The sequence below is a fragment of the Natrix helvetica genome (assembly GCF_964273705.1).
Source record: "Natrix helvetica genome assembly, chromosome: 3".
Taxonomy (NCBI): domain Eukaryota; kingdom Metazoa; phylum Chordata; class Lepidosauria; order Squamata; family Natricidae; genus Natrix; species Natrix helvetica.
The window spans coordinates 87,595,193-87,618,460 of record NC_138549.1 but is presented as its reverse complement, the minus strand read 5'-3'; the positions used below and the strand labels follow the sequence as shown (position 1 = coordinate 87,618,460).

At 38.6% G+C, this 23,268-nt stretch overlaps 1 protein-coding gene across 2 annotated transcripts in view; it reads right to left on the bottom strand.

Moving 5' to 3' along the window:
- The window catches only part of PALMD (palmdelphin), an 80,996-nt gene extending 58,192 nt beyond the window's left edge, over positions 1 to 22,804 (bottom strand). The window contains exon 1 of one of the 2 annotated variants that reach the window (XM_081948800.1): positions 22,634 to 22,804. In XM_081948800.1, coding sequence (XP_081804926.1) covers positions 22,634 to 22,789 — 156 coding nt within the window. In that variant the 5' untranslated portion in view covers positions 22,790 to 22,804. The remainder of the gene's footprint in view (positions 1 to 22,633) is intronic. The other variant, XM_081948801.1, reaches the window with a different exon arrangement.
- Positions 22,805 to 23,268: the final 464 nt, after the last annotated feature.

The following is a 23,268-nucleotide window of genomic DNA, read 5'->3' as shown; positions in this document are numbered from 1 at the left end:
CCAGGCAAATCAGAACGTTATCTTGAAACATTCTCCTTGGCCTTTGCTCTTTTTGTTAACTTGCTTTGGTCAACACAGACAGGAAATGTCGGGAAATGCCAGAGAATATAAAACAACCGCAAAATGCTTGGTCTACACATTGCTGTTAAAATGAACTACCTGTCTCCCAGTGCTGAATAACTTTAATCCTCGTGGTCTACATTTCTGCCTGCAAGGACAAAATCTCAGTAGATTAGGTTCTAAAACCGATGGCATCATTTAATTGCCAAGGCCCTAAAAATGGTCTGTTTTGGCAAAGTATATATTATTTGTGCAGGTAAATCATGTTTTTTTTTTTGGGGGGGGGGGAGGTATTCTGACTCCTGCATAAAATTCTTGACATTTCTCAATGTTCATAAAGATTTCTGTGCTGTTTTTGCTATCATGTGTTTGTTTTAGTAAAAAAAAAAAAAGGGGGGGGGCAGCACCTTAGTTACTCTACAGAGTTTTAAAAGTCATTTTTGGCTTTTAATGATGCACTTCCAAATCCCCTCCCAGCTGTTTACTTTTAATCAGGCATTCCCAGCTTCCTTGCTTAGCTGTCTACTTTGATGAAACAGCTACTTAGTGTTTGAAATCCCTGCACCTTATTGTGAAAAAAGAAAAACCAGTTTGCTGCTGTGAAAAAATTAATTAAGACAAGCCTTTTCTGCAGTGGTCTCATCAGAAATGTGTGCACTCCCTTTGGATGTCATTATTTTTCCTAATTACTCAAGAAAAGGCTATTAGAGTAGGGTTATTAATTAAGGGGAAAGTGTTCAGATTTCATTAAAAATTGCTAATAGAGACAGGGATTATGTCTGGGTTTTGTAATGTGTTTCCTTTAGGTATGTGTTTTTGAACATACACACACACACCGCACATTGATAGCAGAGGCAGTTAAGGCAGGCTTATATTTAAGCCACTTCCACTTGTAATTTAAGGCATCCGGTGCTAGAAGAATAAAACCAGTAATCAGCCCAGTGGTTTCCCATGATAGCTGCCTTCTGAGTTGACTACATCTTGGGTTTTTACTTCAGTTGTGGGTATGTAGGTTGCTATTCCAGTCGACTCTTGCTGACTTTTCCATTTTGGTAGCATCTGGTGAGAAGGCATCAGTTTCCTACTACTGTTTCATGATCCCTTACTTTGTATCACACTAGGATATCACCTTCTCTTAACAAAAAAGAAAAACAAAATGCACATGCACAGTATATTGTCTTACCTTGCTCAATAGTAGTAACTGTGAGAGGGATCTTGGAGTCCTAGTGGACAACCGGGGTGGGTTGCTACCGGCATTACTGCTGGTTCGGCGTGTAAATTTTTTTTGACACGCTCCGTGCATGTGTGCATTTGCACCTAAAAAGGTCTGTACATCTAACAATGTTAGAAAAGGGGGAAAAATAAACATTTTTGCAATGAAGATTGTTCTGCGCATGTGCTGCTGCTGTTAGAACCAGTTTGGGGGCGTGGCAGGCCGAGTTACTGCCTACTTGGCAGAACCGGTCCAAACTGGTAGGAACACACCTCCGTGGACAACCATTTAAATATGAGCCAGCAGTGTGCAGCAGCTGCCAAAAAAGCCAACCCAATTTTAGGCTGCATAAACAGAGGGATAGAATCAAGATCATGTGAAGTGTTAATACCACTTTATAATGCCTTGGTAAGGCCACACTTGGAATACTGCATTCAGTTTTGGTCACCACGATGTAGAAAAGATGCAGAGACTCTAGAAAGAGTGCAGAGAAGAGCAACAAAGATGATTAGGGGACTGGAGACTAAAACATATGAAGAACGGTTGCAGGAACTGGGTATGTCTAGTTTAATGAAAAGAAGGACTAGGGGAGACATGATAGCAGTGTTCCAATATTTCAGAGGCTGCCACATATGTTTTAGCCTCCAGTCTCCCTCATGATCATTATTTTTGTAGGCCGGAAATTCCTGACAAACTGAGAAACTCTCTCTGTATATCCTTGTGTATATGTAATCTATCATTCTAGGCTAGTAGGCTGGTTAAAATGAATAACCTCATATAAATTACATATTAGACTTACTTGCTTAGTTTCTATGATGAAAGGGAGGGGATAAATATAATAAGATGTTATAATGTTTGGCATGGGTATTCATTATATCGGACAGGTACTTTAGCAAAAACGTTCTTCTAAAAATACTGCTCTTAACTTTTTAAAACTGCTTTGTTTGATGATGAATACATAGCTGATACAGAGTTGTGGATTAATTGAGTCAAGTATAGAATTCAAAGTTAGGGCTGTAGTAATACAGCTATTTAAAAATGTTTAAAAGGAATGATATGCCATCTCTTGATTAGAAACTCATCTGAGTAGGTCAACTGCAAACCCAATAAGAAAATTGCTTTTTATTTCTTTAATTCACTAATTCTTTCTGCAATTCTTATTTTTCATAAACAAGATTTGATCGTTGGATGGCTATAATCATGTTTTCTCTCTTAGTGTCCCCAGTACCATTTGGAATGCTGCGATTTTGCTTAATTGTGGAACTAAGAAAGGTTAAATACTGAATGCTATTAAAACAATGATTATGGAAATCGAGCCCATATTTGATTTAATGATTTGTTATGGGTGGCTTCTTTGTATTGTGGTGGCACAAGCGAAGCCTTGATAAATACAGTGAACAAAAAAAAATATGTATTTTCCCCCTTATCCATTTAGAGATACCCCACAGAAGGAAATTTGTTTTGTCATCTTTGAACCTTTTAAAAAGGTTCATGTAGAATAGTTAGTCCATACAGAATATTCTCCTGATCTCTTATGTGGTTTAGATCAGAGATTCCATTTTAGACTGCTATTTGTAGATCACAAATGCTACATACTCATGCACAGTAGTCCTTGTTTTGCGACTTCTCGGGACAGTGACCGTTTGCAATGACAAAACTGATGAAAAGTAACCTTGTGTCCAATATCCACATTTATACATCCCTGCGACCAATTCGCTCGCACAGAGAGGGACTTCTCCAGGTGCCGTCTACCAGACAGTGTCGGGGGGCGACGCCTAGGAGCAGAGCCTTCTCTGTGATGGGCCCAGACCTGTGGAATGACCTCCCCCCTGATATCAGGACTACCTCTGACCTCCGCTCCTTCCGCGCAAAGCTCAAGACCCACCTCTTCCAAGTAGCTGGCCTGGCTCAACCATAGTTTTACCATATCGCTCCTGACGGGTTTTTTAATTGTGTATTTTGTATCTTAATTGAGGGGATTTTAAATTGAAATTTTAATTCTATTTTATTCATCTGTTTACCTCCTCCATGCATATGTATATGTATATGTACTGTTTATATTTGTATATTTTATGTATTTTTATTGTACGCCGCCCCGAGTTCTTCTGGAGAGGGTGCGGCTAACAAATAAAATTTGATTTGATTTGATTTGATTGATAACCTTTGTAGCATCTTTCAAATAGATGCTCACCATTACAATTATTAGTATATATTGCCCTGTGCCTGACCCTTTTTTGTCTTCTCTATTTCTTCCTGGGCTGCTTTTCTGCCCAGCCCAGGTTGTCCCTAAAGAAATGCTAGCCACAAATTAACAAGCTCAACTTTGTGATCTTAATTTAGTCAGCCTGCAGCTGCTTCTTAAAATGGACAAAACCTGAATCAGTTTCACATTAAAGTCTTTTGTTTGTCTCCTAAGAGGTTGGCTAGACAAACAGACAGCTGGAGCACATTCCTTTGCATATGTGTTGCTCATTGTGTGTCTGATTACTCTCTTGTAATCCCTTTTTCTCAGTGGATAAAAATGCAAACAACAATTCTCTTCTTCTTGTCATCCCAGTGTCTGGGTGACCATTCCAAAGGACAGGAGAGGGAATAAAAGGGACTGGAAGATTTGCCTTTTTACTCGATTTCCTTGTGTGTGGAGTTTCCAAAATCTTCTCACTGTATGGGCTCATCTGGCTGTTTGGGGTTCAGCCTTCTGATGATAAAAAGCAAAGGAAAACTGAGGTTAAATTGTAAGCACAGTTGTTGTCACTTAGCAATGGCTTTGCTTAAAGACCAAGTTGCCAGTTCAAGTTTCAGTCACTAAACAAGGACTACCTGTAACTTCATGTAACAATGTATTTAAAGCAAAGCAAGGCTAGGATTGCTCAGATTTCCTTCTGAACAGTTAATATTTGTTTTGCTTTTTCACCTTTTCTTAGAGTTTTACCAGAATATAGAAAAAAGTCAGTGCACCTCAATGAAAAGAAAAGATACTGGAATAATAATAATAATAATAATAATAATAATAATAATAATAATAATAATAATAATAATAATAATAATAATAATAATAATAATGATAATAATATGCATAAAATGGAAGATGTGAAAATAACAAAAGAAATGGTGAAGTCAAGAAAAGTGAAGAATTGGAGTGCACCTGGACCAGATGAGCTACATGGTTTCTGGCTAAAGGCACTTACAAGTATGCATGAAAGATTGGCAGCCCAAATGAACCAGATCTTAAAAACACCTGAAAATGATGAATGGATGACAACCATTTTGAAGAAGATGAACTGTGGATACGAACTTGCAAAGAAAGGACTGAAAATTTCACACTTGGTGTACATGGATGATTTGAAGCTGTTTGGTAAAACAAAAGCTGAACTGAATTTATTAATTGAAAGCACAAAAGAATTTAGCCAAGACATTGGTATGCAGTTTGGAATTGACAAATGTGTAACAATAGCAACTAAAGCAGGCAAGGTCCTAGAAGATGATGGAATACAACTTGAGAATGAAGAAATGATAAAGGCAGTAAAACCAGAAGAAAGCTACAAGTACTTAGGGATTTTAGAGGCCTCTGACCTAATGCTTAATAAAGTCAAGGAATTAACCTCAGCCAAGTGCCTTCCACGAATTCACAAGATATTAAAGTCCAAACTGAGTGGAGGAAACATCATAAAAGCCATAAATACCTGGGATATACCTGTAATTCGATACTCTGCAGGAATAATTGACTGGACCCAGATGGAGTTGGACAATTTGGACAGAAAAACAAGGAAGCTTATGACAATGCATGCTTTGCACCCTAAAAGTGATGTTGACCGATTGTATCTACCAAGAGCAGAGGGTGGTCGAGGACTCCTACAAGTAAAGCAGACTGTGGAAGAAGAAAGATACAGCTTGAATGATTACATCCAGAAAAGTGAAGAACCAATGATTAAGGAAGTAAATAAAGGAGATCTTTTGAAGACTACTAAGTTAAAAGCTGAATATAAGAAAGAAGTAATTGAGAAGCGAGCTGAAAATTGGAAAAGCAAAGTTATGCATGGCCAATACTTGAAAAGTATTGAAGGCAAAGCTGACCAAAAACTAACCTGGAACTGGTTAAGATCAGGAGTACTGAAAAAAGAAACAGAAGGCTTTATTTTGGCAGCTCAAGAACAAGCCTTAGCCACAAACTGCATGAAGGCAAAAATTCAACATGTTACTACCAAAGCAAATGTCGCCTCTGTAATGAGAAAGATGAGACAGTCAACCACTTGATCAGTGGGTACAGCAAATTTCACAAACTGACTACCTACAACGCCATGACCGCGTTGCTTAGATTATTCACTGGAAATTGTGCCAAAAGTTTGGATTTGAGTACAGCAAAAACCACTGGGACCATTAGGTCGAGAAGGTTTTAGAGAATGAGAAAGGCAAAATCTTGTGGGACTTCAGAATCCAGACTGACAGGCACTTGGCCTACAACACACCTGACATAACACTAATTGAAAAGAAAAAAAGTATGGTTCATTGACATTGCAATACCTGGTGATGCACAAATTGAAGATAAACAGGAAGAAAAAATCACAAAATACTTGCAAATTGAAGCTGAGCGACTGTGGAAAAAGAAATCATATGTTGTTCCAATTGTAATTGGAGCCCTTGGAGCAATACCTAAAGGGCTACCTCGCTATTTGAAAATTCTAAATTTACCTGACTTGAACATTCTGACTCTACAAAAAAACCACCCTACTTGGAAAAACTTATATCCTCCGACGTTACCTTAACAGTTCCTAGGTCTTTGGTTAGGATTCGAGCTGTTGAGCTATCAACCAGTCCCAAAGGCTGTGAATCTCACCAAAGATTAACATAATAATAATAATAATAATAATAATAATAATAATAATAATAATAATAATAATAATAATAATAATAGATAGATAGATAGATAGATAGATAGATAGATAGATAGATAGATAGATAGATAGATGATAGAAAAATAATATGCACATGGTAACTGAATTTCAAAATTGCTCCATTTAAAAATATCTATAGCTCACATTTTTGGGGGAAAGCACAAACTGGTATATTGCAGATGAATGAAGAAACTGAAGTCCTCCAAACATTATTGAATTATAGTTCCCGTTATCTTCCAATCACTGTTTCTGTTGTTCCGTTCCACAATGCTGCTTTATCGTCAACCATGTGCCTATTTATTTTTGATAAGAATATGGCATTGCTGTCACATATCTTTGGACTGAGTGACCTTGCAGTGAAAATTACAATAAAAGCTTTTTATTTTTGTAAGCATTAATTAAACACATTTTTTTTGTTCAGAATAAATGAAATCCTTAACTGGGAAATCCATACAGATTTCTCTTCTATCAAAGCACCAACATTCACCAAAGTGGGTGCCGTTGTAAGGTGGAAAGTAACAATTAATGGAGTCTTCTGTTTTCTGTTATTCTCTGGAGATATTTGAGAATATTGCATTTTGAATGCATTGCATTGCAATCAGAATATTGCACAAAGACATATATTATATGCAGTTATATAAAAACTATGGTATGTAGATATCCTGTGTAGAAAACAAACACATTTTGAAAATATTCTTAAAGCAGTCATTATAATAACTGTGGATTTGATATGAAGAGAATTCTTTGTTCAGAAATTATTAAAGCGCAATGTTTGAGAATATCTGTCTTGGTTTGAATTCCCATTAAGCCGCATATCCTTAATCCTGAGCATACACAAATATAATTTTAGGGCCTATGGGAAAGTCAGCCTTATATACTGTAGCCATTCTGGTTAAAATGTAATTTTATAGCCTTGTTCAAACATTTTTAAATTGGTGTGTGAGCGGTCCAGAAAAATCCTGCTTCTTGCCAATGTTGCTTATATGATATTGACTTCCAGCAGTCACTTATGTGCTAAGCCAAATGTTGGCAGGAAACTTTTATGCATTCCATTGTAGGGATATTAACTTCTTCATGTTGGTCTCCTTGTGCCTTATTTACCACAATCTTTTCTATCACTGAAGCTGACATAGTTGCTGTCATACAGATATGCCTTTAGGAAGCCAGCATCCTATGACCAAAAGGGTTACAGTATCTGGACTTTTATATGGCAGGTGCCTAGATTTTGAAGACTTTTGAAGGGGACTCTTATTCCGCAGACATCCTGGGAACTATAATTCTGTGAAGAACTAGAGAACGCTTGAGAAAAAAAAAGTACGTGCTTAGCACATCTTGGCCAACTATTTTTCTTTGCATCTGGAGAGAAAGAAACCAGTAAATTGATCAGAACCACATATCTTGGTTGGTAGGATAGACATGTTTAGTCAACCCAAGAATACCTAGCCAATATTCATCTGGAATGTTGTTATGTTCTATTCTAGTGGTTGGGGTATGTGTGTTCTATAAGGTCTTATATTTCATATAGAGATGTATAGGACATGTTTCTGCTCACCAGAGGTAGGTTCTGGCAGGCACTACTGCCAGTTCACTTGTGAGTACACCGTGCGCTTGATGTGTGCTGTGTGCACATGCGCAGTGCAATAAAATGTTCTTTGCATGTGCAGAAGCCAAAAACAAGGTGGCGCCACTATAGTAGGTGCTGCCCGGAGAACTGGTTTGGGGGTGTGGCAGGCCTGGGTCACTGCTGGTTCCAGCGACCCAGCCTGCCAAACCACTACCGGTTTGGCTGAAGCGGTCCAAACCGGTAGGAACCCAGGACTGCTGCTCACCCAGTTTAATTTGTCCTATTCTTTGTGATCAGCGTTTTTCCCAAACCACGACAGCATTTCTCAATAGGATAAGAGGGGTTGTTTGATACAGATCTTCTATTATAATAATGCCTCAAGATCCTAGTTACAGTAACAACCTGAAGCCACCCATGGCTTTCAGTGTTTGAATGATGAAATAAGTTCTTTGATGTACGATATCTGATTCAGGCCTTAATATTAGGATCACATACCTAAGGCTCTGTTTGCATTAGGAAAATGTTAAACTTCAAGCTAAGATACTTTAAAAAAATGTGTGTACATTCATTGTGATCAAAATAATAAAATAGTTGCATTTAAGCACCAAAGTTCTGGATTGTTACCCTAGGTTCCTCCTTGTTCTCATTTAAAATACTATTCTGTAGATTTCTTGGTGCTCTCTGAGGTTGGTTGTCTGTTTGCAGGTGTTTCATTTACCCAGTTGGATAACATCATCAGTGAAAGTCAGTGATGTTATCTAGTTGGGTATCAGTGATGTTACATAGTTGGGTAGTGAATCATCTACAAGCTCAGAGAGCAGTAAGAACTTCAGAATTGAATCCTGAGCTACAGATATGTTCTTCTACTGAAAATGCTGTTCACCAAATTTTGAACCTGTAGAAAATTGTACTGGCATTAAAATATGCTGTTCTCTTTGCTAATTCCTATTCTGCTACAGCAAATGGGGACTGCGGGCCAAGAAACTGAAAGATGCTTGCTCCTGAGGAGGAAAGCTATGGCAAATCTAGACAGCATACTAAAAAGCAGAGACATCACCCTGCCAACAAAAGGGCGTATAGTCAAGGCTATGGTTTTCCCAGTTGCAATGTGTGGCTGTGAAAGTTGGACTATAAGAAAGGCTGAGCGCCAAAGAATTGAGGCCTTTGAACTATGGTGCTGGAGAAGACTCCTGCGAGTCCCTTGGACTGCAAGGCGATCAAACCAGTCAGTCCTAGAGGTGATCAACCCTGATTGCTCTTTAGAAGGCCAGATCTTGAAGATGAAACTCAATACTTTGGCCATCTAATGAGAAAGAAGGACTGACTGGAGAAGAGCCTAATGCTGAGAAGGATTGAGAGCAAAAGAAGAAGGGGATGACAGAGAATGAGGTGGCTGGATGGAGTCACTGAAGCAGTAGGAATGAGCTTAAATGCACTCCAGAGGATGGCAGAGGACAGGAAGGCTTAGAGGAATGTTGTCCATGTGGTTGCGATAGATCGGACACGACTTCGCAATTAACAACAATTCTGCTATAGACTCAATGTCATCTAATTTATTTATTCAATTTCTATAGCTTCTATAGCTTCATAAATTCTATGTTCAACTCAACCAAGTGTCTCTAATGGCAGTAGCCTTATTTCCCATATGCAGGGCATATTAAGAAAAAGTTTTTCTTGGCTGAATTCCCTTCTCTTCAAAAATAATCAGGAAAATGTTCACCGATCACTCCTCTTAACGTGAGCTAGGGTTGAGGAGGAGACAAGTTTTGATGGCTTCCTCTACCATTTGATTTAGATCATTTGATTGAGATTGATGGGTTCGCCTTTGCTCAAATTCAGCCCAGGCTTGGAACACATTTTAACACTGGGAGATCCCAAAGGCAGCCCAAAAACACACATGGGTGCTGATATTGTTGTGCAATACAGTAAGAGACAATATGTTTCACTGCACATGCCCTCTTCCTGAGCCAGTAAGCTCTTAGTTGGACTGATTCCTGTTTCAAACCTGGGTCTCCGAGCCAGGGGTCAGATCAGAGACCTGGTTGGTACAGGCAGGGAAGTCAGTTTTTGAGATCTAGATTCTTCTATTGTCAGAACTAAAATGGCCCTGGAAGACAGAGTCCGAGAACTCAAGGGGATTGGACATACTAATGAAGCTAATGGAAGGTGGGCCGATCCTGGAGTGTGACCCCAACACAATGGCTTGGGCAGTACAACTGTATCCATGACTGCACAAGTGGGAGACAGACAATGGAATGTTAGAGCAACAAAGGATGCCTTAAGGTGTGAGCTGGGGATGAGATAAAGGCAGTATCATAAAGATAATCAGGAAAAAAAAAAGAAATCATTGAGGTATGTTTGTGGCATAACCCTGTAAGCATATCACATATGTCTTGGCCCCTAAGCGATAAAAGCAAAATTATTGTCTATCAATAATTTTCATTAGTGAAAAGTAGAATTTCTCTCTGTTTGGAGAGTTCTTTTCCTTATTAGAGTCTAGGGCAGGGGTTGGTAATGTTAAACACTCAAAGAGCCACAAAGGTCCTAACTGGACACCTTCCCCCCATTCTATTCTGAAGCCAGTTCCCCCACCAGAGTCTCCTCATAGCACAGCATCTTTTTTCCTCTACCTGTCCTAACCGAAAGCCCTATCAATTGTGGAGCCGACTGGCAACAGGGAGCTGCAGCAGAGGGATGAAAGAGCCACATGTTGCCAACCCCTGGTTTAGGGGGAAAGAAGAGGGAATGATTGTGGCTTTAATAGCTTATTCATGAAATGTAATCCTGGCATGCTTAAGGGATGGGAATTGTGCTCCACAAAATATTGTTAACTGTTTAGCATCTCTCAGTATTATGCTGGTTATGGCTGCAAGGAGCATGAATATCTGAACAACCAAATGTTTCTGATCTCTGAAAGCTCTTGTTTGCTATTGTAGAATTCTATCTGGGTTTGTATGAAACAGCCACCTGCAATGAAAAGGTGACAGGGATGGCTTCATTTTCTTAGTTGTCATTCCTGCTCATGAGTTCAGTCTTAGTAAATTCAAAACCTTGTCACAACTACAGAACATGCGTCCCCGTTTTGATACCTTGTGCTGTTTGGGAATTTGGGGAATAGTACTTATTGCCTATGGGTAGCATCACATTGGGAAGGCTCTTGTGGATTTAAATGGAAATTGTGGTGATTATGAAGCAACAATCCAGGGAAATGTTCCTTGTCTATTATTGGAATTTAGTTTTAAAATCCAAAAATATTTAATTCTTGTGAAGAAGCCATAGACAAACCCATCTCTGGTTGAAGCTTTTGGTTTTACAACATAGGGCACCTCTAAAAACATAAATGGATTGAAAGGTGGGATCTGACAATGGCTGGCTTAGAAGTGAGCACTAGAAGGCTCTAGAAAAGCTAGGAAAATAATATAATAAGCCAGAGCTACAGTAAGCGGATTTGGATTCATGCACCTGATCCTGCCAAAATGTCAGAGGTGATATTCAACAGGTTCTGACCAGTTCTGGAGAACTGGTAGTGGAAATGTTGACTAGTTCGGAGAACTGGTAAATATAACCTGTGACTGGCGCCACCCCCATTTATTCTCTGCCTCCCGAGTCCCAGCTGATCGGGAGGTAATGGAGATTTTGCAGTAACCTTCCCCTGGAGTGGGGTGGGAATGGAAATTTTGCAGTATCATTCCCCTGTGAAGCCCACCAAGCCACACCACAGAACCAGTAGTAAAAAATTTTTGAATACCACCACTGCAAACTGTGTTTGAAAATGTGTCAGAGGAAAGCTTAGTAGTATCAAAAATTACTGGCAACTATGTTCTGTGTGAATCTTCTCAATTCCCAAGATCATTCCTACATACTATTAAGTCCTCAAGCAGGCAATAAAGAAGAATGGCAATAGAATTAGGTGCAATAAAAATCAGAGAACTGACAGGCTGAAGTTGTTCAGTTTCTTCCTACAGGAATAAGGAGGGCACATAAAAGTCTGCCTCAGAAGGAATGTAACTTTGACAATTATACTGGAAATAAAGTCAGGACTTCCGCAAGTAGACAGAAAAAACAAACAAATGATATTAATAAAATGATAAAATGTTAGAAAAGAATTGATAGGTGGATATAAATGCCAAATCCTGTTTAAGTAACTGGCTAACTGCAATCAGTGGCGCAGTGGTGAGAAAGCAGCATTGCAGGTCACTTCTGCTGACTGCTGACTGCCAGCAGTTCAGCAGTTCAAATCTCGCCAGCTCAAAGTTGACTCAGTCTTCCACCCTTCCAAGGTCAGCAAAATGAGCGCCCAGATTGTTGGGGGCAATATGCTACTCTGTAAACTGCTTAGAGAAGGCTGTAAAGCATTGTGAAGCAGTATATAAGTATTAAATACTCAGAGGGAGTAATGACTGAGGCAAGGAAGCAGTTTAAACCAACCATTTATTTGCAACTGAACAGCAACTTCAGAACCAAGGCAGAACGACAGTTCCCCGCTTGACAGCTATTTATATACATGCTGTCAAGCAGGCAGCCAATCAACGGCCCCCTAACTTCCTGCACTAGCCAGCGCCACTCCCACTTGGCAGGAGCATGCATAGCCACGTCCTCGGAGCACGGACATAACAACAAGTTTAAGTGCTGTTGTTATTACTATCATTATAATACGACTAGTAATAGGAACCTTGGGTTCAAACAATTTGAACTCCATTGACATTGACAAATTCACGACCACTCAATTGCAAAAGGTAGTTTTACTTAGAATAGTTTATATCCTGCGATGATACCTCTAACATCATCAAATATCAACATTTGGCTATCCCAGATCCTTGGGAAGGACTCAGTAGATGGATAAAAATGCCAAAATCAGTTTGGACATTTGACTGATTGTGTGATGAACCTTAATAGTTGAAGAATTAAAAACGACATTGAAAGAATATCTAAAAGACAGTCAAGAAGATACACTGAAGCTAGTGCACCATTAGCCTGTCTGTGTCTTTCTTCCATTTTCTTGCTCTTAGCCATTGCCAGGTCTTGATATTATCTGCTTTGGCCTCTATGGTTTAGAGACCAAATTGGTCTACAAAAAAGACCAAATGAACAGAAAAGAGAAATGGCAAGGCAAAGTATCACATGGCCAGTACATTTTTAAAAAGCCCTAACAGGCAAAGCAGATAACAGCAAAACCTGGCTGTTAAGTAAGTAAGCTCCCTGTTAGGAGAGCGAGTGTGCAGAGAAGCGTAATGAGAGTGGTATGGATGAATACGCACAAACCAGCATACAGGGACACTGAATAGTATAAAATATAGTAGTTTACTATGTGGAAATATAGAGGTATTCAGAGTCCAGTTAACAGTTCAAGTCATACACGGTTCAGTCATTCAGTTATCAAATAGTCAGTCTAGCACACAAAACAGCTAACAGTAGCAAACCACAGTACCTCACAATACACCGATCAGCGTCTAAACAACAGAGAGCTAACAGTCATTCTGGCTCCCTCTTATGGCTGCTTGAGGTAACAAGCCAATTACATCTCTCTAGCATTTAAAGTAACAGATACATTTGTTACAATCATAGCTTATATACATTGCCAAGCCAAGCCTAGGGTTACATCCCTAACACTGGCAATGGCTAAGAGGAAGGAAATTGAAGGAAGACACAGACAGGCTACTTTTGGCTGCACAAGACCAAGCCTTAAGAACAAATGCATAAAAGGACACAATTGAGAAGACAGCAACAGACAGCAAATTGCCTCCGCAAGGAAGCTGAAGAAACAGTGGACCATCTCGTTTGCTGCTGCAAGACGATCACACAGACTGAGTACGAACAATGACACGAAAAAATAGCAACTAATGGTACATTAGAATATCTGCAAGAAATACCATTCGCCTGCAAGCAAGAACTGGTAGGACCAGCCATAATAATAATCTCATGAGAACAATGTTCTTTCAAATGTCATCTGAGTTGAATGGTGAATGTAGCTCCTCCTTCTTAAAGAGCCAGGCTTGGCACAGGGCCTCTCCCCTAATTGCCCCAATCAAAATGCATGTATTCAGATTGCAGAAATTACAGGCCTGGGAGGAGCAACATACAGATCCACAGATTTACTTGCAAACAATTTTCATATAAAAATGGTCGTTCTGTTTTATGGCATCAAAACTTTACAACTGACCCAGTTGAATTCTGGGCTAGCCAGTTTTTGAAACAATATATGAATCCTGGGGCAAAATGACTCTAGGTATTTCCACAAGAAATACATACAGGATGCATAACTCACATATGATTGCTGGGAAGATTCTATTCTTATGGATACGACTTGTTTTCATGCATTTTTTACTTGCAAACTTCCAACCTACCATGCTTGCTAAAAAGTTTTCATAATAAGACCTGTATTACCAGACGTGATATTCAGCCAGTTCTGACAGGTCCTGGAGAACCGGTAGCAGAAATTTTGAGTAGTTTCAGAGAACCGACAAATAGGCTGGCCCCACCCCTGCTCCCTCCCAGCCGCCCAGCCGATCTTCTTTTGTTGCCTTGAACAGGAGAACAGAGCTGGAAAGCAGGTTAGTGATGTGGAGAAGGAATGGGGATTTTGCAGTATCCTTTCCCTGCCACATCCACAAAGCCAGGCCCACATAAATGGTAGTGATTTTTTTTTGAATCCCACCACTGTCATTCTCACCCCAAAAGTAGAGGAACAACACATTCTCTGTTGAGCTATAACATGCGTTATTCGGACAACTGGCTCTACACAATTTGAAATGAATTAATTTAAAAACGTTGCAGGTCTGTTGGAAACTCATTTATATAGGAAGGCCCAAGCGTCTGTAATGGGAAATCTATGCCAGAGATGCAACCCAAATAAAAGTAGATCAAACAAACAAATAACTCCCAAATATCTTATGGTTGATTTACAGCAGTTCTTCAAGACAGGCTTAAACTGTTTGCTGCCCATGCTAATTAATATTGGCGAGAAATGATTCTGGCTTAAGAAAGATCTGCTCACATTTCAAGCACTGGCATTGATGCTGAGATCATTTCAATAGTACTGATTTAAAAACAAAACAAAACATCTCTACAAGCAGCACAGAACAGAACTAAACAAAATTCCAATGAATACAATTTCACGGTTGGAGTGGTTAACAAACAAATAGTTTTATGTTTCATCAGTCCAGCAAACCAGGACAAAACATAGAACAAGAGCAAAAGCATGGCCTATGGCCACATGAAATACAGGAGACAGACTCTTTGGGATGGGACTGAAACAGACTGAGGATGAAGAAATTTGTTTGTTATCTTCCAGTATCTGTAAATGGGTCTTCCTGTATAGAAAGCCCCCCTGATTCAAATATTCTTTATTCTTAATATTAAAAATAGGCAGGGTAGAATATTTTCCCAAGGGAGAAATGGAGAAAAATCTTAACAAAGGCAGAAAGCAGCCCCAGTGTTCCTGCCATTGGAAAACAGCTTCAAACAAAGAAACTTGAAGAGGCTGATCTTTAGGAATGCAGATTTTGTATCTATTAAGAAAGACTGGGCCAATCTATTCATAAACAAAACACCTTCAGTTACAGCTCCCACAGCTGATGGAATTAAGAATTTACACCCCCCCCCCCAAATTCTAAGGACAGGACATGACCTTTAGGACATAATAGGATTAACCCACCACCATTGAAATAGTAAAAGACACAAGGCTCACTACATTGCACAACTCCCTGGAGCATCTCAAGCACAAAATCCCAGAACCCTATAAAGATCCATCCTCTCACTCAGCCATTTTGTCGGCCACCCCAGAAACATTGCTGCTGTCACTGAAGTTTCTGGAAACCAAATAAACCTTCTTTCCTTGCAGTCAGCCTCCATTTTATTTCCAACTCTTTCTCCTGGCTTGGAACCTGACCGGATATTTCTTCCAACAAAGGCAAACAGAATGTATGGATGAGTCTATTGAAGGGGTTAACTGAATTATAAGAGGTTTTCAATGCCTTATAATATACTTATATCATAAGTAACTTTCAGCTTTGAAGTTATCATAGTTTCCATAGAATAGAAGAAGAAATGTTCTTATATTTAGTAGGGTGGCACTCTCCATGTCAGGAACATCTGATTTTATGAAATATTATTTTTCCTATTTTTATCCTTTTACATTAATATTAAACATTTCCTCTTTCTCGGATCTTTTTGGCCTCTTATTGAAAGGGGTTCAATCCTTCATTGAGAAGGATATGTAATTGCATTACCAATCCTTTTAAAGTTTGGAATGTGTGATCTAGGCTATAGAAGAAAATGAAGAATACCTCTTGAAAATTAAAATGTAATTTAGAAAGGAAAGGAAAACTGCATTCCACAAATTCAGTTTGTCAGATTAGGAAAAATGTCTGATTTTGTGTGTGTGTATATATGTGTGTGTTTATGTTTGTAGGAGGAATTTTTCTGTCTAAATCATTTTGCAGAGAAAGAAGGGAAACATTTTAAATATCTTTACATATACAGTTCATAGACACCACACAGGACTTCCAGATAATATTATTATACATTCAGTCACAGTTTTTAAATACTTCTTGAAATTTCCTCATGATTTTTAAGAATCTGCTTCTGAATGGGACTTTTATTTATTTTCCAATGCATGCAATACATCCACATATAGGTTTCTGACTATGGATAGAAAGCTGCGTTGATATTATTGCAATGGGAGAGTTTGCTGGCTCAAACCTCTCCTGTAGATTAAGCAATTTCTTAGAATTGCATATATTGCACAGGGCTATAGTTCATGCCTACAGAGAGACTTCATCAAAATTTGTTTTGATTAATGTAACTATTTACCTGAATGTGTGCTAGGCCTGACTTATACTGAATGCTGACTATACAGAACAGCCCTTAGTTATGTAAGCTTTCTGTGTGTATCTGATTATGTTGAAATGTACTTTAGATGCGTTTTGGATTATGATCTCTGACTCATCCAAATATCACCAAATGGTGAGACAGTCAGAAAGCTTTCGGATGATTCTGCTTTTCTAAATGCTGCTTTACAACTGCTTGGAAGAAGAACAGGGTTTTTGCTCTGTGTGTGTGTGTGTGTGTGTGTGTGTGTAAGGGATGTACGCACACACACACATGCATATACACACTCACCTTGTGAACTGAGCAGGCTTTTTTTTCTTTTTTTAGCTAAAAGCCATTCACGCAAGTCAAACGCTTGGCATTTTATTGACGCAATGTGCAAATAATATTGACAAATCTAGCACTAGCTACCAAGCAGGCTTCTCACCTCATAGTTAACATGCAAATTCTTAACCTTGGAGACAATGGCAATAATAAACTCATGACTTTTTCCACATATTTGTCTTGCATAATGATTGTTGTAATATTCTGTTTCCTTGACTCCGTTGCTGACTTCATCAGTTCACGCCCTAATGGAAAAGTTCCTACTGAATGGAGACTTTTGTGCAGTTGGCAGTTCTGTGGGCAGCAGACATCTTTATAGAAAATAAACATGTGATGAGTATAGGGAACTTTTAAAATCAGGGCATTGACAATGCCTTGTGATTGTTGTAATCTTTTCACTGGTTTTCATGCAAGTGGATGAAACAGTCATTTTATTCTGGAAAAAAATTATCCGGTGCTTTGGTTTCCATGAGATTAATTTATCTGGAGGAAATTCTTAAAGCAGGGGTCTCCAACAGAGGTAGTATTCTGCCGGTTCTCCCTGGTTCGGGTGAACCAGTAGTGGTGGTGGCGGGAGGCTCCATCCACCCACCCAGACGTCACCACGGGCGCTCTGCGCATGCGCAGAAGGCCGTGTGTGCTCCCAGTTCTGAACCGGTAGCAAAGATTGGAACATTTCATGTCTGGTCTCCAACCTTGGCAAATTTAAGACTTGTGGACTTCAACTCTCAGAGCTTTGCTGGCTGAGGAATTCTGAGAGTTGAAGTCCACAAGTCTTAAAGTTGCCAAGGTTGGAGACCCCTGGCTTAAAGAGTTTCTTTCATTGACGTAACTTGTAAAACTTAAGCACCTCTGACTCCAAATACTATGAGTCATGAAAGCAGCAGATCAGCATTTTTTCTACAGCATTTTTGAGGTCATTACTGCGTTTATTATACTTGACTAACGATTTCTACTTTGTGGGGGAATGTATAGTTGAAGATGTAATACTGTCCATTGTTTTAGCATAAAAAGAAGTTATGGTTAATATAGGGCAATGAAATTACCACAGATACAACCGCTGTTTAGGATCAACTTCATTCGAATGCCCTTCAGATGTGTTAGGACTACAGCTCCCAGAACTCCTCAGCCAGCGTAGCCATTGGCCATGGAGCTGTAATCCCAACATTTTTGAAAGAACTTGATGAAAAAATTAGAACTGATAGTGCCAGGATTCCAAGTTGTACTGGAACAGAAGAACAACACTTGTGGATGTTGTTGTTTTGAGAAACATTTACAAAGAGATTGCCCTTGAACTGGGAAAATCTGTTGATTTCCAGTTCATGTTATTTTTATATGAGCGTATCCATTGTAAATCTGTTCTTGTCATTTTAGTTTAGTTTAGTTTACTTTGTCGTTGCACATCGTACAACGAAATTAAATGCCATCTTCAGTATACATTATAACTATAAAAAAAACAGAAGCACACATCCTTCACATGCTATATACAATTGAAATTGAAAACCTGATATTGCATTAATATTACACTATACTGTAGAATTCAGAATAGTTACTGCCCCAGGATGGAAGCTGTTTTTCAGCCTATTTGTCCTTGTTTTTATTATCCTGTACCATCTGCCAGATGGTATTAGTTCAAAAAAGGGTGCCCAGGATGAGATGGATCTTTAAGAATGTTTTGAACTTTCTTAAGGCAGTGGGAGCTATAAAACTCTTCCAAAAAGGGGAGAGGGCAACCAATGATCCTCTGGGCAATGACATTAACCCTGTGGAGTATTTTTGTATTAATCTGTGATTTTTTTTTCTAAAAACGCTGCAGAAAAAATCAAACTTAAATATTTAATGCATTATCCATGAGAAGAATCCTAATTTATTTATTACATATACTATTCATCATAATTTATGTCGAGTTTTTTAAAAATGGAAGGCAGTGTACATATTTTATTTCTGATTATTTACATTGACTGAAAGTATTATGTTAAGAATCAATATTGGCACAATTGCAGCAAGGAAAAAAAGATTTATATTCTTATTTTTCTGGTGGTGGTTTTTTAAACTTTCACTGTTTTTATTTTAATTATGTCTTGAGCACTTTATATGCTGAAAGACAGAGTACAAATTAAATAAGTAACCCAAGAACATTCTGATCTAAATTTTAGTAGAGGAGGTGTGCATCAACTCAATTTACATTAGAATTTGCCAGGACTGAAAAAACATGAGTTTTTAGGTGATGCTTGTTAAGCAAATGAAATAACAAATATTTTGCCCCCCCCCCTTTTTTTTGATATTTTCATCTTGAATCTATTGTCAACACTTCTGTTCTATTATTTTCTGAAAGCTATGAAATGTTTAGTTGGATTTAAATTTTTCTTCTAATCCTCAATTAATGAGTTGATTAATCCAGTTTGATAGTCAGGGTATTTTTTTTTAATGAACATGCACAGGATTTCAGAGTTATTCCTGCCCGGAGCAGTCAGAATGAAACTCTCAATCAGAATCCATTGTTCACTCAGAATCTTGGAAGAGCCTGGAAGGCGAATAGGGCAGATGGCACCATTATCTCTGCAGGGCTGTGGAAAGTCCCCAGGAAAACACCTTGAGATGCCAGTGTCCCTAAAGAACCTCCCTACGTACTAAGAACATCTTGATAACTTATCTACTGTGTGCCAGACTTTCTGAGTGATTTCTGTGTCTCTTATGTGCCAGCTTTGCTGGGTGGAGGGTAAGAAAAGATATAAATATAAGAATTTCTGTGTGTTCAGGGATTCCTCTCTGTTAGGGCCCCCAACTTCGTTCAGCTGAATAAACACACATACTTAAAGGCAATGCCTGGTATTTTGTCTCAATTACATCTCAAATTCGACACAACACCATCTTGGGATTTCTGACGATTGAGGAAGACACTCTGTTTCCTAACTAAAATATTTTTTAAAAAAACTGCATTCGTTTTCCCTTTCAAATGGGCTAATTAAATAAAACAGAAATGCACTGAACAAATTTGCAACAAGATTCAATTTTTGGAGATGGAGAGCCACATGTTTATCTATTTATGCAGTTGTTAAATGATTCTGGTCGTTGATGTTTTTAGGATATTTTGTTTTATATACAAGTACCATTAATTATGAACCCTAGAGAAACAGGCCTTGTTAAAATGTACTATAAATTATGCCCAGCTCTATTTCCAGTGTTGGACCCAGTGATTCTAAATTCAACTTATACAATGGAGGGCTGGCCTTTAGATATTGGCCTGATTATGAAAAACAGCCCATAAGAAAGGAAATGGAACACTCTCTTTCAACTTGACAAGTTAGACCTGAAGTGGGGGCGGAGAGCTATATTTGTCTTAATACAATGATAGGCTCCACACATTACTCTGCATGTAATGTGGTAAGAGCTCATTCAAACGTAAATATCAGTAGTCCTTGCTTAATGACCACAACTCCAACTCCACAACTTCAACACTAAGTAATATGGTTGTTAAGCAAGACATCGCATGACCACAGTGGGCTTATGCCTCTACTTCTGTTGCATTTGTTAACCAAATCACCAAGATCTTTAGGTGAGACTTCTTGTGAGTGTGACTTGTGATTTTACTGCTGGATTCTCTATTAACTCTATTTGTTGGAAGCCAACTATGAACTGTGCAAATGGCGATCATGTGACCTTCAGGATGATGCTGGGACAGTCATGCAAGTGTGGGGATCCATTGCAAACTTGCTTGTTCAGTGCCATTGTAACTTCAAATGGTTACTAAACAGGACAGATGTTAAGTGAGCTCTATCTGTACATATTCATTTCAAGAATGAATATGTCCTAATCAAGGAATTAATACATATAGTATATATGAACAGGGGTGGGTACTGCTGGGTCGCTCGTGGGGTGTGGAAATTGTTCTGCGCATGCGCAGAATTAAAAAAAAAAGATGGCAACGGCAGTGATCAGGGAACTGGTTTGGGGGCATGGCCAGCCTGTGTCGCTGCTGATTCTGTGACCCAGGCCAGCATACCACTACCGGTTCGGCTGAACCGGGTCGAACTGGTAGAAACCCACCTCTGTATATGAATATGCCTAATCAAAAAACCACCAACAGTGACAGGGCAAGCCAGAAATATATAAAAACAAAGCAAACTCCACTCCTTTCTAGCACTTCTAATTTGGTAATGAAACATCTCAAGAAAACAAAAAAACTTAGTGAGTTCCAAGGACTCCATATATTCATTTCAGAATTTAGCCAGCGTCTGAAAGACCAGGAGCAATGACTTCCATTCACATATTCTTTTCTTGAAAAATTGAAGTTTATATAGTATTTTAATCCAGTTCTCTTCCTGTTACTGCGGCCCGTTTTGGATGTGAAATAAGTGCACATCTCTTTTTTAGTTCCTTTCCCCCCCCCTAAAGATCCATCCTGTTAGATATCTACAATAGCAACTATGGTTTCCACCAAGGTCGTCTGTTCCGGCGGGAACAGAGGTTTGATTCTATTGGTCGAAAGGTCTGACAGCTCCCTATAAAAGGGCTGCTGTCAGACTCAGGCTTTCGCTGGATTGTTCACACTTGTTGTATTAAATAAAGAGCTGTTGTTACTGTTAGCCTGTGTCTGCCTATCCATTGCCCGATCTAACACATCCAGTGATGAGTATGAATTCTGCTCTGTCTCTCTGTTGCCAGAATTTGCCTTAGAATCCTTCTTTCAATATTATGCCTCATATTAATTATTACTGATGATTTCTTTATTATTTCTTTATTATTAAGAGTAGTTTGATTGGATTTATTAACTTGTTGGTACACTCTGCTCATTCAGAAATATATTTTATTTTGACTAGAGATCTATATGACTTAGAGGTTATGTCTGGGGGTTATTCATTGTAAAATAGAATTGCTAATCCAAAGTTCATGGACTATATGTTTCTCCCCAGCCTTAATGGTAGACTTCAATGTCCAATTCCCTACATTATTCATTTATTAATTATGTTCATATTCTTTTATTTTAGAGCTATAATCATAAGCCTAATCCAGCAATTTTATGAAGTATTTTGGGATGAAAAAGAATCATCCCATCAGATGCTGTGATCAAACTCTGGGGTCTGTCTCCAACAGCTTAACCATTACACTACACTGTCTTTCAATTTCAATAGCAAACTGTGAATTTATTAACATTTTTTAAACAACTAAGAAAACACATAGTTTATTAAACTCATCACAGCAAAGGGGAGAACTTTCTGCTTAGGATGTTACAGCCCCTCTCCAAGGGCTAAAAATATTTTAAATGTGGACTTCTGGTTACAAAAACTTTTATCTGTTTTAAAATTTCCTTAAGTAAACTTCCCTTTTTTTCTAGGCTAAATCCATATTACAGCATCTCCAGTTTTTGCTTTAAAACAATTTAGTTCTTCCTCTTACCTCTCAAGGAATAAGGATCATGATTCTTTGGGGATAAGTATATCTAGAGGAGAGGTCCCTCAAAGCTTTTATCTCAGAATAAGCCTTTCCAGTCTTTCCCATGGTGATATCTTCCCAAAAATTTGGATTATAGCAATCGTTATTCACAGACATCATGACTAACACATTATAAACAGAAATATCTAGAGAGGACCACATAAGCAAGGGTCATAGCTGCTTTGATTCACATTATGGAAATGATACAAACAACAAAGCAATACATTAGAATTCTTAACAAGTAAAACTGGGGGGGGGAAATGTTGTTTGGGAAATTGCTTCTCTTTTTACAAAAATAATAATAGTATGGCATCTTACCTTTGGGCTGTCAGAGTGCAAGAATCCATACCAGTAGTAGTCTTCCTCTGCCACATCACAAAGGAGCAGGTCAGAGTGTATACATAAAAGTTCCAAGTTAAAAGAGTTTGGGGCTTTATTGACGTAAGAAAGGTGGCATGTTGACGCCTGGCACATTCTAGCCAACTAGTATTGATTTCAACATGACAACTGCACAAGCACTTCCTGGCCTTACATGAAGCCAATCTGGTCAATGTTTAACCTCCGTAAATGCAGAGGTTTGAATACAATTATGAAATGATTGGAATGTATGTGTACCTGGCAACATCGTTGTTTAGAGTAAACACCGGTGAACAGGAAGGCAGGGACAGCAAGAGGAGTGGCCGTTATTGATGATGCTTTCATTTTGCCAGAAAAATGACTCACAGATTTTGAATTTCATTCCCCCATCTAATCACCTTTGGCAGAAAAACAGATTTCTGCAGACAGGCCAATTTGTAGGCAGCTATAAGGATAAAACAGAAGGCTCCCTTCCAAATATTTATTTATTTTCCCAATGGGTACAATGTTATCAGCTAAGGATTTGTTTCTTATCATTCTGATTCATGCCTTAATTGACAGAGCTAACACTCCATTTGTGCTTTTGCAAAAACCAC